This window comes from Cheilinus undulatus, linkage group 14 (assembly GCF_018320785.1).
Source record: "Cheilinus undulatus linkage group 14, ASM1832078v1, whole genome shotgun sequence".
Lineage (NCBI taxonomy): Eukaryota > Metazoa > Chordata > Actinopteri > Labriformes > Labridae > Cheilinus > Cheilinus undulatus.
The window spans coordinates 47,709,637-47,724,428 of record NC_054878.1 but is presented as its reverse complement, the minus strand read 5'-3'; the positions used below and the strand labels follow the sequence as shown (position 1 = coordinate 47,724,428).

At 43.0% G+C, this 14,792-nt stretch overlaps 1 protein-coding gene across 1 annotated transcript in view; it reads right to left on the bottom strand.

The window, feature by feature from the left end:
- The window catches only part of myo6a (myosin VIa), a 232,260-nt gene that overhangs the window by 134,257 nt on the left and 83,211 nt on the right, over positions 1 to 14,792 (bottom strand). Inside the window, exon 12 of the mRNA XM_041805103.1 lies at positions 11,898 to 12,042. Coding sequence (XP_041661037.1) covers positions 11,898 to 12,042 — 145 coding nt within the window. The remainder of the gene's footprint in view (positions 1 to 11,897; positions 12,043 to 14,792) is intronic.

The window sequence follows — 14,792 nt, the reverse complement described above, 5'->3', positions numbered from 1 at the left end:
AAGATTTTTAAACAAATTTCCATATGACACAAAGATATCCTGAGTAAATACTCAAGTCAGTATGAAATGATGATTTCATTTATTAAGGGTAAATCCCTGAAAAAGTCATTCCCTGAACATAAAAACTGGTCATTCCATCCTTGGTGTTTGTGATTACTGTCAGTGAGTCTTTCACATCACTGGGGAGGAATGTTGTCCCACTCTTCTTTGCAGAATTGTTTTCATTCAGCCTCACCGGAGGGTTTTCCAGCATGAACGGATACAATTAATTAATTATCTTAAGATTAATTAAGATGATGTCATCCTTTGAAGATGATGCCATCTTTAAATAACATAAAATGCTTTAAAGGATGACATCATCAAAGGCAGATGATGGAATGTTCCATATTCAGGCTTTTCCCTCCATTTTTGCCAAACATTCGGCCATAGTTGGTAACTTTAGAAAAGCTGGTGGAAGTATCTAGGAGTGAGGGTTAGGGTTCCAGAAAGTTCCTCTTCTGTCTGATCAGTCCTCAGAATATTTTCCCAGAAGTCTTAGGGATCATCAGGATGTTTTTGTCAACTGTGAGACGAGCCTTTGTGTTCTTTTTGGTCAGCAGTGGTTTGACCTTGGATCTCTCCCATGATGCCGTTGGTGCCCAGTCTCTTTCTGATGGTTGAATCATGAATTCTGACCTAACTGAGTCAGTGAGGCCTGCAGGTCTTTAGATGTGGTTCTGGATTCTTTCCATGCACTCTTGGGGTCATCTTATTAAGCCGGCCACTCCTGGGAGGGTTCACCACTGTTTACAGTTTTCCCCATTTGTGGGTAATGGCTCTCACTGAGTCCCAAAGCCTCAGAAATGTCTTTGTAACCCTTTCAGACGGATAGATGTCAGTGGCTTTGTTTCTCATCTGTTCTTGAATTTCTTAAGATGGCTCCATTGTCAGACTGGTTCTATTTAAGGGGTTTCTGGATCCAGCAGGTCTGGCAGTAATCAGGTCTGGGTGTGGATAATCAAACTGAACTCAGCTTTATAAAAATGTGGCTAATCAGAGTTAATTCATGGTTTAACGTGGGGAGGACTGACTTTTCCACATAGGTCCAGGTAGATTTGGATGGCTTTTCCTTAATATCATCATTTAAAAACTGACTTTCGTATTTAATCAGGTTGTCTTTGTCTAATATGATGATCTGAAACATTTAAGTGTGACAAATAAGAAAAAAATGACCTGAAAAAATAAGAACATGGCTGTTTAATTCTGAATCCTTCTCCCAGCTCCCCCTTGTTCTCCTTTATGCCAACCTGTTCTTACATTTTTTCAACTGTTTCTCTCCCTCACTTCTGTTCCCCGTCAGTAAACGTGTTTATCACCAAGTTACTGTGAGAAATCAGGATACACAGTCCAATCAAACAACACATTTCTATGTGCCTGTAGACACTCGCTCAGTTTCTATTTGCCTCACTGTCATGGCACAATTCAATTTCTGCACCTCAAAGTCTACACAGCAGAAGTAATACACAAATAAAGGCAACAAAAATATCCAATTTTAATTTGTTCTGGGTAAATCCAGTCTCCCCGGTCTGTCTTTATTTCCCCGTCTCTCAGCCGTCTGCTCTCCTGCTTACATAACACACACATAAATAAGCAGCTCGGCTGATGCAGCCAGATGGAAGGACTCCAACCCCGCCGCCTCTCTTAAATTCACCTACTGGTCTCATTTTATCGGCTTTCACAGGGTGTGAAATCGGAGCGATAATCTGTGAAATTTTCATATAAATAAGAAACTGTAAGGATTGGGCTGTGTCACCACATGCTCCGTGCTATAACGCAACACTGAGTCAACCAGTTCAGCCATGCTTTAACATCTCCTGCTGTAAACACTTGTTGTCTGCTGGCTTTTACGTGGGAGTAATTCCTTCTGGAAATAATGTGTTTATATTTATAGGAATGAAAAACAGTAGGAAAGGCGGTGATGCAAAGAAAAAGTCGCCTTCAGAAAATACAGTGACAAAGACGCCACGGTCCTTCAAAGAGACGGGTGATTATGCAACGAGCGCCATCAATAACTGCAGAAGTCTCCGCCATTAAAAAGTCATACAACATCTCTTCTGCTGGATTTGATTAATGTCCTCAAATAATCTTCAGAATTATTTTGGACCGAAGACTACAGGTTTGACAGTTCTGAGGATTGGCTGGAGATTTTAGGCCAGATTTAGTCTCAACAGAAACTCTGGGGGCTGGATTTTCAAATACACAGAAATTAAATGAACATTTTGGTCTGATTGAAATATTATTGCAGTAGTATTTGTATTTTCCTTTGAACTACAGGACATTTTTAGTCATTACCAGTGAGATCTATCCCTATTATCTAGAATGCAGCAGGCCTGACAACAGGATTGGCCAGACCCCTGAAAATCACAGAGATTGTGCTAATTGTCATTTAGCACCAATATTAGCCCATTTTGACACTTTTAACTCCTTTTGATACTTTTTGCCTCTTTAACCCAATTTCTGCATGATTTTGACCCCTTTTAAACCATTTCCTGTATGTTTTATCTCCTTTTGTGCCACTTTTTATCCTTTTTTGCCACTTTTCTTCTATTTTTGCCACTTTTTAACCCCTTTTATTACATTTTATCAACAATTTTTGCAACTTTAAAACCATTTTCCCACTTTTAACCCATTGTTTATACTTTTTGCCCCTTCTTGCCTCATTAACCCAATTTTTGAAAGATTTTAACCCCCTTTAAACCACTTTTTCTGCATGTTTGATTCCCTTTATGCCACTCTATTATCAATTTTTGCCACTTTTCTCAAATTTTTGCCACTTTTTAACCCATTTTCTTTACTTTCTTGCACTATTTTTTGCCATTTGTAACCAATTTTTGATACATTTTGCCCATTTTTTCCTCCTTTACCATTTTTTGACACATTTTAACCTCTTTTCACAACTTTTTCTGCCAATTTTAGCAACACTTCTGCCAACCTTAACCATTTTTTAAATATTGACTAATTTTGACAGTAAATTTCTGTAAAAACAGATCAAATGGTTAGTCATTCTATTTTAATGTTATTTGGGATGGATTTAACAGCTGCAGACATTTAAAGCAAAATGATATTCTGAAAATCTTCTTTCCCTCCTTTTCTGAATTGAATGATCTTTTGGGGGCCGGACAGGAAGCATTGGGGGGGCTGATGTGGCCCCCGGGCCGCCAGTTGATGATCAGTGTTTTAGGCCCTGTTTTCCCTCCTAAACAACTGCAGAAGAATCAGCTGATTTAAGGTTTGTCCCACCCAAGTCTGTGTCCATGGAATCTCCAGTGTGTAGTGTCAGTCAGGTTATTCATTGTCTTCAATTAAGCCAGGGACATTTACAGGAACTTATGAAAAAATCACTTTTTCAGGATTTTCTAACAAAAATATGTACCCCTGGACTGTCTACAATCCCCTCAAGTACCAGAAAAATTCTTTCCCTCCTCCCCTCTCTTTACCACCATGAATACCTGATTTAAGACTGAACTGCCTCCAGTTTGGGAGCCGGACCCCTTGATAAGGGCAGTTCGGTCCCTGTACGACCGGTGCCAGAGCTTGGTCCGCATTGCTGGAAGTAAGTCGGACTCGTTTCCGGTGTGTGTTGGACTCCGCCAGGGCTGCTCTTTATCGCTGGTTCTGTTCATAAATTTTATGGACAGAATTTTTAGGGGAAGCCAGGGCGTTGAGGGCGTCCGGTTTGGTAGCCTAAGGATTAGGTCTCTGCTTTTTGCGGATGATGTGGTCCTGTTGGCTTCATCAGGCCATGACCTTCCGCTCTCACTGGAACAGTTTGCAACTGAGTGTGAAGCAGCTGGGATGAGAATCAGCACCTCCAGTCTGGGCTGCTCTGCTTAGGCTGCTGCCCCCGCGACCCGATCTCAGATGAGCAGAGGACGATGGATGGATGGATGAATGCTTCCAATTTGTATGGTGCAACCTGGACCCATCGTCAGGGATGGACCTGGGGTCATGGGGTGTCACCCTCTCCCAGATGACCCAGCCAGGGGTGATCAGGCCCCAACCTGTGTCCAGCTAGCTACACCACTTTTCACTCGTCTTAATCCAGAGCCACTGGAAGCCTTGCCAGCGGCTTCCCTGAGGTTCTTGGTGGCTGGTCGTCTCTGCTGCCCACAGATCTCTGGTGGGGCTTTTCCACTCAGAGTCATGCCAGGTGTTGTCAAAGCACCCAAATCCTACGTGACTCTCAGCTTGTGCAGAAGTAGTGACTGTGAATGAGACCAATGAGAGCTAAAAGCCTCACGTCCTCAGCTTAAAATTTCTTCTCCTTTAAACTGACAGTTGGATCCATTTGAAAGACTTTTTTCTTGATTGAATCATATCGAGTACTAACCCCACTACAGTCATGTGTAAAATTAGGACTGCATTTCCCATAACTCTCAGATGCATTGTGCAGCTTCCTGTCAGGCCTCCTCTCTCTTCCCTGAAGGACATGAACATGTTGGAAACCTCTTTTTTCCATCCCTCCAACCATCTGCCATCTCACCAAAGTCTGCTGCCTCTTTGTGCAGTGAGGATCCTTTGCTTCTTCAGTCTAGAGGTTTTTCTTCTTGGCTTTAATGGAGAGAATAAACATGTTGGAAGTGATTTTTCCCATCAGCTTTTCAGTCCTCCCACCATCTGGCAGCAGCAATAACTCCGAGAGCTTTGGTCATGTTTGCTCTGGAAGAACAGCGCCCTCTTTGGGTGATATGAAAGGGAATTCCAGAGGGCAACTGCCAACATTTTTGTCCTTTTTGGTGCCGTCATTTCCTCACAAATGCTCTGTCTACCAGTCAGTCAGCATAAATAGAACTGACGCCTTTTTCTGCTTTTATATTCGGAGTAGAAGATGCTGAGGTTTGACATCTCACATGCAACATTAAGACCAAATGACCGTGACTGATTCACAGATGCACACCTGAAATCTGGAGGAATAAACTGATGAAACGTCTGCAGAGAGGAGCAGTGTTACTGGTGACGTGTCAGACATACGTCCGTGTACAGAGACAGTAAAGCACAGGCAGGATGGAGACGGCTGACACTCAGAGAGGAAGCAGCTTCTAATTCAACTGTCCAACTCTGCTCTCCTCAGATGAAAGAAAGAAATAAACATTAGCGTGGGAGGTTTGAAATTGAGGCGACTGCTTGGCATTCAGGCGGTGTGCAGGGGCCGGGCTGCCAGCAAAACAATCACAGGCTTTACAGAGGCTGGGTTCAGGCTGGATGGAGCAACCGGCTTGGTGTGAGGGGGCTGAACGAGCCGACTCTGTGGGAAAATGTCTCTACATTTCTACGTCTGAATGTCTCTGCTGTTACCTGTGAAAATGTCCTTTTGTCTTTATGGTAGACTTCTGGCATGCAGGCCGACTAGACAAGGGACCAGGGCTGTAGAACTGATGACAATATTGTTTTTTCTGCTAGGGATGTGCCGATCCAATCCTGCTGTGAATTATACACCAGATTTTGTCTTGTACCTGGGAGAGGATCAATAAAGCCTGTCTATCCAGCTCAGTTCTGTTCTTTTTTTTTGTTTGGAGCGAACGTGTGCTCTCAATGATGTTGTCATCAGAGCTCCTGTAGGGTATGCAAAGAAAGGAGGGAGCTTGCAACAGGCATTACGGATGTTTGTCACAGCTTTTACATCAAAAACCTCCACAAATACATGCAGTTAACTTAATGAGGGAAGAAAGACTCATTAACCAAACATGGGAAAGGAAAGGAAAACAAGGAAAACGGCAAGGACAGGAAAGGGAAGACAAGGAAAGGACAGGAAAGGAAAAGGAAAGGAAAGGACTAGAAAAGTAAAGGAAAGACAAGGAAGCAAAGGAAAGGAAAGGAAAAGGAAAGACAAGGAAAGGAAAGGAAAGGAAAGGAAAGGAAAGGAAAGGAAACGACAAGGATAGGACAGGAAAGACATGGAAAGGAAAGGAAGGGAAAGAGAAGGAAAGGAAAGGAAAGACAGAGGACAGAACTATCCAGTGGGTCATGGATGTGAGCCTCTTGCTTGTTTTGTGAAGTCTTTTGTTCTGTCTAAAGTCCACCCTCTACTTTTTTTTATGAAACTAATCTGACTGACCATAAAATATCAAAGATTTGGGATCAGTTCTCTTTGAGGAGTTGATGGTGGGTCCGAAGACTGGACCAGTTGAGGACCAGCCTGGGACAGTCCAGTCAGGAGACGGTATACGAAAGGCCAAACCGCCCAGAAAGAGTACCCGACTATGGTGGGCCAGTCCTCAGCCTTGAACCTTCATATCTGAAGCTCCGCTCCTCCGAATCCGTCCTCACAGGAGAACGTGGTCAGCACCCCCCCGAGGGCTCTGTGACTGTCCCGTTATTCCTCATCACTGCGGCTGCTGGTTGCCGCTCCCGTCTCTGCCCTCTGGTCTCATCATCTTCATCACTCTCAGGATTGAGTTATTAACTGAACTGAAGGCTGTCTGCCGGAGCAGCGGGTCTGATGGGGGGGGGGGTTTGTTTAGGTATTTGTTCACTCCATCAGCTCTGAGTCAGGAGAACCCTTTAATACATGGTGGAGCTCTCATGGTGCTGATCACTGAGCCGTATAAACGCTATCATCCTCAGGCGTTCATCCTATTAAAGCTGATTGGTGGAGCTGTGAATGGATCCAGCTGCAGGTCTGGTTATAGATACGTCATCTCTACTCCTACAGTCAAATCTTCTCCATCACTGAGTCCACCCCTGCAGGATCGAAGCAGCTTCAAGTGCCAGGTTTAACATCTTTTAAAAATGCTGCAATGCAAGGTGTTATAATAAGATCTTTGTTAATGCAGGTTTGTGTGTGCCTGGAGCAGACAATTGAAAAAGCCCATCGATTGGCTGAGTCTGCTGTTTGTCTCAGAGAAATGTAAACTCAGTCTGTTTCTGCAGCGCTGATTATCTCCTCGTCTGGCACAGGCTTGTTAGGGGCAGTGATGACAGCAGATATATCTATCCAAGCATTCTCCTCTGCACATGCAGGGCAGGGTCACGGTGGCAAGATGCTACATCAGACAACTCCAGTGACGTTTTCCAGCTCCTCTTTGGGGGTCCTGAGGGGCTACATGGGAAATATAATCCTTCCAGCAGGTTCCTGTTCTACCCTGGGGTCTCCGCCTGTTGGACATGCTTAAGTCAGTGCATTTTCTGGCAGATCCATTTCCTGGTTGAAACCAGACTCAAAAAATGGGAGAAACTCTTGTTATTCTGTTTTTCCATTTTTTGGTCTCACATGAAAAAACAGAATAACGGCTCGTTTTTCAATTTTTTCCTTCTTTGGTCAGAAATGAAAAAACTGAATAATGGCTCATTTTTCCATCTTTTCCTTTTTTGGAAAAAAATAAATAAATAAACAGAATAAAGGCTTGTTCCCCATCTTTTTCATTTTTGGTCAAAAACGGAAAAAAAAACAGAATAATGGCTCGTTTTTCCTTTTTTTCCCATTTTTGGTCAAAACAAAAAAATGGAAAAAAAATGGAATAATGGCTAATTTTTCCAACTTTTCCATTTTTGGTCAAAAACAAAGAAACTGAATAATGGCAACTTTTTTCATTTTTGGTCAGAAACAACAACAACAACAAAAAAATGGAATAATGGCTCGTTTTCTATTTTTTACATTTTTGATCAAAGATGGGATAAGGAGAGTTTCCCCCATTTTTTGAGTCTGCTTTGAACCAGGAAATGGATCTGCCAGAAAATACACTGACCTGCCCAGGAGACCTCCACAGGGAGGAATGGGGAAGGAATCCTGATCAGATTCTCGACTCCAGCATCAGCATTTGTCCAACAAGCAGGCTCCATATAGCAAACATCCATCTGTATGTGAAACTTTGGAGACTGTGAACTAAAACCTATCAGTAAATCCATGCACTGACATTCCCACTTGGATTTACATCCTAGAGCTCGTTGTCTTCATAAGAAAATTCTCAAACATAGCATGTTGAGGACTGAAGGACATGTAGAGCTTTCGTGAAATAAATCAGACCCTGAAGCATCAAACCTTCAGCAGAGTGAGCATCGAGTGCTCTCCTGCAGAACGCCATACGTGCTCTGACACGCTAATGTCGCATTTAATTTAACAGTCAATGTAAATCAGGCCTCTCACTGTTTAGCGTGTGGTGTGACCAGTAAACGGAGAGAATTTCAATCTGTACTCACCCGCTGTGTGGCCTTGAGAACAGATGGAGTCCTTGCTGGATTCAAACTCCTTCAGAGACGTATGCGCCCTGGTTAACAATCGCTTTAAATCCAGGCAAAAGTTTAAATAGCAGGTTTGATTACATGTGAAGTTCATTTTAAATCTGATGGCAGCAACACATCTCAAAAATGTTGGCAGGCAGACCAGTTCAGGACCCGGACTCTTCTCCTGTGCAGCCATGCTGTTGTGATGGATGTGGTATGTGCTTTAGCATCATCTGGCTGACAGAGACGTTGTCTGGATGGGAGCATATGTTGCTCTAAAAGCTCTCTCTACTTTCAGCATTGATAGTTCCTTTCCAGATGTTAGAGCTGCCCACGCCATAGGCACTAATGCAACCCCATACCATCAGAGATGCAGGCTTTAGACCTGAGCCAGGAGAACAAGCTGGATGCTCCCTCTCCTCTGTAGTCCACAGGACACGGCGTCTGTGGTTTCCTCTGACCACAGAACAGTTTTCCATGTTTCCTCAGTCCATGTTAAATGAGCTTTGGTCCAGAGAAGACGGACCACGGTGTTTCTGGATCCTGTTCACATATGGCTTCTTCTCTCCATGATCCAGCTTTAACTGTCATTGGTGGATGGAACGGCCAACTGTGTTGACAGACGATGATTTCTGGAATATTCCTGAGCCCATGCAGGGATTTCAGTACAGAATCATGCCTGTTTTTAATGCAGTGGCCCCTGAGGGCCCCTTCAGATTCTCTGAATTGTTTCCTGATATTGTGGACCGTAGATGGTGGGAGATTTAAAGTCTTCACTATTTTACTTTGAGGAACATTTTCCTGAAATTGTTCCACAGTTTTTAGACTCAGTTTTTCACAGATTGGTGAACCTCTGCCCATCTTTACTCCTGAGAGACTCTGCCTCTCAAAAATGCTGTTGAAAATTAACCTAGTTAGCTGTAAAAATCTCCTCCAGCTGTGTTTCATTAGTCCCACTTACTTTTCCAGCCTCTTGTTGCCCCGTCCCTACTTTTTTGAGATGCAAAAATGATGCAAAAAGGTAAAATGTCTCTGTTTTAACATCTGATGTTTTTTTTGTTCTATCACTAATCAAGAAGTAGCGCCCCAACTTCTTTGAAATTAGGGTTGTACTAGCCCTTTTTTTAATCCAAATAGAAGCAGGTCTCCACACAAACAGGAAAAGTACCTTTATCCTGAGACAGTGTAAATCCTGAGTGTCAGTGTAAAAGTTTGTTGAACCTTCTGAGCATGCTCGGTGACCTCTGTGTTACTAAATCTGCATCTCTAACCACAGATCTTAAACCATGTGACCTGAACTTTAAAGCAGACTAATGTGTTCCACTCTCTGCAGCAGGCCCCCCTGTATAAGCCACACATTTAGCCGGCTGTGCCCTGAACCTTGGCGGCTTTAATACCAGGGGTAATGTCCCCTTCCCCAGCTCCCACCTCTTTTCCGTCCCAGCAGAACCACAGATGTGTTTACTCTGCAACTTTCCTAACTCCAGCCTTAAAATAGCCATGCTATTAGGCTCACAGAAATGTTGCTGGCCAATGCAAAAAAATAAATATATATGTAATGTTGTGTTAAAATGGAAATGGAATATTTCCTTCCCTGCTGGAATACGGCAGAGTGAAATATAGAGCTGTATACGCCTGGGGAAAATCACCTCCTGGTGGGGAAAAGGTTTACAGATATGGAAACTGCTCATTGATTTAACAGAAAGACTCACATTAGACTGACTCTAAATTATCTGTGCTGTGCATGTGTCATCTATATGACTTTCACTATGTCACTGATCATCAACTGGTGGCCCGGGGGCCACATCAGGCCCCCCAAAGCTTCCTGTCCGGCCCCCGAAAGATCATTCAATTCAGAAAAGGAGGAAAAGAAGATTTTAAGAGTATCATTTAGCTTTAAATGTCTGCAGCTGTTAAATCCATCTCAATTAACATTAAAATAGTTTCAGAATGATTAACCATTTGATCTGTTTTTATAGAAATTTACTGTCATAATTAGTCGATATTTAAAAAATGGTTACGGTTGGCAGAAGTGTTGCAAAAATTGGCAGAAAAAGTTGTGAAAAGAGGTTAAAATGTGTCAAAAATGGTATAGGAGGAAAAAAGGGGCAAAAGGTATCAAAAATTGGGTACAAATGGCAAAAATAGTGCAAGAAAGTAAAGAAAAGGGGTTAAAAAGTGGCAAAAATTGAGAATAGAATGGCATAAAGGGGATAAAACATGCAGAAAAAGTGGTTTAAAGACGGTTAAAATCTTTCAAAAATTGGGTTAATGAAGCAAGAAGGGGCAAAAAGTATCGACAATGGGTTAAAAGTGGGAAAAATTGTTTTAAAGTTTCAAAAATTGTAAAAAAAATGTAATAAATGGGGTCAAAAAGTGGCAAAAACAGAAGTGGCAAAAATGGATAAAAAAGTGGCACATAAGGGATAAAACATGTAGGAAATGTGGTTTAAAAGGGGTTAACTTGAAATGTGTCAAAATACCAGTTCAGTAAATCAATTTTTGCAGCAGCAGAGATCATCTCCTCCATCTCAGCTGCCTCCTTTATAGCTTACAGCTTGTTACACCCTCATATTCAGATTCGTGCTACTATGGATTAATTGCTTTGGAAATCATTTTATTGTTTTCAATACACATGGTCTTATTTAAGAATCATTTATTGCTTGAATTTGCTGAAAAATACAAAAAATTAACCAAAGAATAATTGCATATTAAATCACAATATTTGGGGGAAAAAAGCATTTAGACTATTTCTGCAAATCTTTCAACCCTAAAACAAAACACAATAAAAATGTACCTTCAGCAGTTATTTTAAAAAGTTTACCTCCTCTCTCAGCCTCCTCTCTCAGCCTCCTCTCCTCCTCCTCTCAGCCTCCTCTCTCAGCCTCCTCTCAGCCTCCTCTCTCAGCCTCCTCTCCTCCTCCTCTCCTCCTCCTCTCAGCCTCCTCTCAGCCTCCTCTCTCAGCCTCCTCTCTCAGCCTCCTCTCAGCCTCCTCTCTCAGCCTCCTCTCAGCCTCCTCTCTCAGCCTCCTCTCTCAGCCTCCTCTCTCAGCCTCCTCTCAGCCTCCAATCAGCCTCCTCTCTCAGCCTCCTCTCTCAGCCTCCTCTCAGCCTCCTCTCTCAGCCTCCTCTCAGCCTCCTCTCTCAGCCTCCTCTCTCAGCCTCCTCTCTCAGCCTCCTCTCCTCCTCCTCTCCTCCTCCTCTCAGCCTCCTCTCAGCCTCCTCTCAGCCTCCTCTCTCAGCCTCCTCTCTCAGCCTCCTCTCTCAGCCTCCTCTCTCAGCCTCCTCTCAGCCTCCAATCAGCCTCCTCTCTCAGCCTCCTCTCTCAGCCACCTCTCTCACTGCTGTACCTCCTGATGCCAGCTCTAAGTGTGCGTCTCTCTGGACGGTGATAACGAGACAATAAATACATCTACCATCTGCTACTCCACCGTCTGTGTTACTAATGCAGCCCTGTGGATCAAACCTGCTAGGTTCCCAGTGTTAATAAGTCTCTGGGTCTGGGTTTGTGTGCAGTTTGAGAGAACATGTGGCATATTTTCAGTGCAACAGTTCTCAATCTGGGGGTCAAAACCCTCCAAGTTGACCGTTCTAGGCAGTAATGATAAACACAGGAAACCAGGTTTTGTTTACAGTTCTCTCTCTGCTGTAAACATTCAACAGATTTATCAGCATTTCTCTCTACGGCTGTCTCTTACTTGATGACTGTTCCTTTGGCGCCCCCTGCTGTCGTCAACATGACCCTGGTGGTGAGGCTGACTCTCAGGTCCTCCTCCTCCAGACCAAGCAGCTCGGCACAGTGCTCCAGTGTCTGACTGGACTGGTTCTTGATGGTGCAGCCGCCTGGAAGACAATGCGGAGGGAGAACATGAGCACAGGATGATATAAAGGCACAGAATGAAGCACTGCATGTTTTAGATTCATTCAGTCTCATGGACAGACCTTCATTAGTGGTGTCCATTCAAAGATAATTATGCAATGGAAATATTCACAGGAACTTCTAAGATTGTAAGAGATGGCAGGAGACGCACATCTGAGTCAAAGAAAACACACGAGAGAAACCCACACTGACCCGTTCTCACCAGGTCCTCCTCAGTTTTTATCCAAGGCATGCTCATGGGTTAGCTGGTGATTCTAAACTGTCTGTAGGTGACAAACAGACTCAAAGGAAACGTCTCTCTCTGCTTAATGTCTCTCTATGTCAGCCCTGTGATTGACTGGCGCCCAGTCCAGGGCATACCCCGCCCCTCATACACAGACCGCTGGGATAAACACCAGCTTTTCGCAGGTAACCACGGGACAAGCAGCACAACCGTGTGGTTCCAGAAATTAAAGTCCTTTAGGGCAGTGGTTCTCAAATGGTGTCTCATGGCACACTAGTGTGCCTTGAGACACGTCTAGCTGTGCCTTGGGAATCTGGCTGGACCCCTGAAAAACCCCAGAGAACGGACCCTTCCTAGTTGTGATGTATTGATGTGTATGTGTGTAAACTATTATTGAGTTGAAATTGGTGTCGAAATTATCATTACTCATGCTACTTTTAACCAAATTAACCAATTTCTCTACCCTTTTTGCCACTAATTTTGTCAACTTAAACCATTTTTGCAGCTTTTTTGCAATTTTGCAACTTTTTAAAAATACCTTTGACCCATTTTTTGCTACTTTTGTGGAACTTTTTGCCACATTTGACCCATTTTTTCTACCTTTTTGACAGCTTTTGCTATTATTTTGACCTTTGTTAACAATTTTTTCCATCACTTTTTACTATGTTTTAGCAACTTTAACCCTTTTTGCCACTTGCAACCTATTTTGTCACCTTTTTGTCACTTTAAACCCATTTTTGCCACCTTCTTGTTAATTTTTATCACTTTGCCTTTGTTTGGCCACTTTCTTGCCTAATTTTGCCCATTTTTTAACCACTTTTAAACCATTTTAACCACCTTTTTACAACATTTAACCCCTTTGTCCACTTGTAACCCATTTTTGTTGCCTTTTTGACACTTTCATCATGTTTTGCCACTATTAACCAATATGTCCGCCCCTTATGCCAGTTGTTAACCATTTTTGACTTTGTCTTGCCACTTTTTACCCAATTTTGCCATGTTTTATCATCTCTTTAACCAATTTTTGGCACGTTTCAGACACCTTTTGCCCACTTTTGCCACACCCAGTTGTCTGAGCCTCAGAAACCTCTCCCCTTTATCCCCCCTTTTGGGCCACCTTGACTGTTATATTAGTCTTTTTTGTATTGGTATGAATATGGTGTGTCTTGAGATTTTAGCTTAACCTTAGGTGTGCCTGGGGCAAAAAAAAAGTTTGAAAACCACTGCTTTAGGGCTTGACACTAACACCGCTAACTAGCCACACGCAGGTGGATTTCAGCCAATTATGACTCCACCTAGCCACACTGCACGGGTGCATCACAGTCTATGCTACACTCCATCTATACCTGGATGTTAGCAGCAGGGGTTAGCATCCGCAGTGCTGTGAAAAAGTATTTGCCCCCTTTCTGATTCCTGAGTTTTTTGCATCTTTATCACACTTAAATGTTTTGGATCATCAAACCAATTTTAAAATCTCACAAAGACAACCCACGTAAGTAGAAAATGCAGTTTCTGAATGATTATTTTATTTATTAAGAGGAAAAATCCAAACCTCTCTGGCCCTATGTGAAAAAGTAATCTCCCCCCTGAACATAACAACTGGTTGTTCCACCCTTGGCAGCAATAACTGAAATCAAGTGTTTGTGATAACTGGTGATGAGTCTTTCTCATCACTTCTTCTCAGAACTGTTTGGAGGGTTTTCCAGCATGAACTGCCTGTTTAAGGTCACACCACGACATCTCAACTGGATTTAGGTCCAGACTTTGACATGGCCACTCCAAAACCTCAATTTTGTTTATTTTGAGCCATTCCGAGGTGGACTGGCTGAGGCCAGTGAAACCTGCAGGTCTTTGGATGTGATCCTCGGTTCTTCTGGGACCTCCTGGATGAGTCGTTGCTGAACTTTTGGAGTCATTTTGGTTGGCCGATCACTCCTGGGAAGGTTCATCACTGTTCCAAATTTTCCCCATTTGCGAATAATGGCTCTGATCATGGTTTGCTGGAGTCCCAAAGCCTTGGAAATGTCTTTGTAACCTTTTCCAGACTGATAGATTTCAATCACTTTGTTTCTCATTTGTTCTTGAATTTCTTTGGATGGTGGCATGATGCGTTTCCGAGATCTTGTAGCCTACTTCACTTTGTCTGACAGCTTCTATTTAAGTGATTTCTGGATTCAACAAATCTGGAGGTAATGAGGCCCGGGTGTGGCCAGTAAAACTGAACACAGCTTTCCAAGAACTGTGGTTAATCACAGTTAACTCATGATTTAATAAGGAATCAGAAAGAGGCAAATACTTTTTCATGGCACTCTGGATGCTGATTGCAACGATGTCGATTTGGGTGCATTTCTTCCTCAAATGCCTGCAATGTCGCCAGCTCCTATGTTATGCACAGTGACACAGGAGTATCCACATGGTCAGATTTACACAAAGTCACCAGCTGAAAGCTTGATGCTAACGTGCACATCTATAGCTTGCAAACATTGGTTG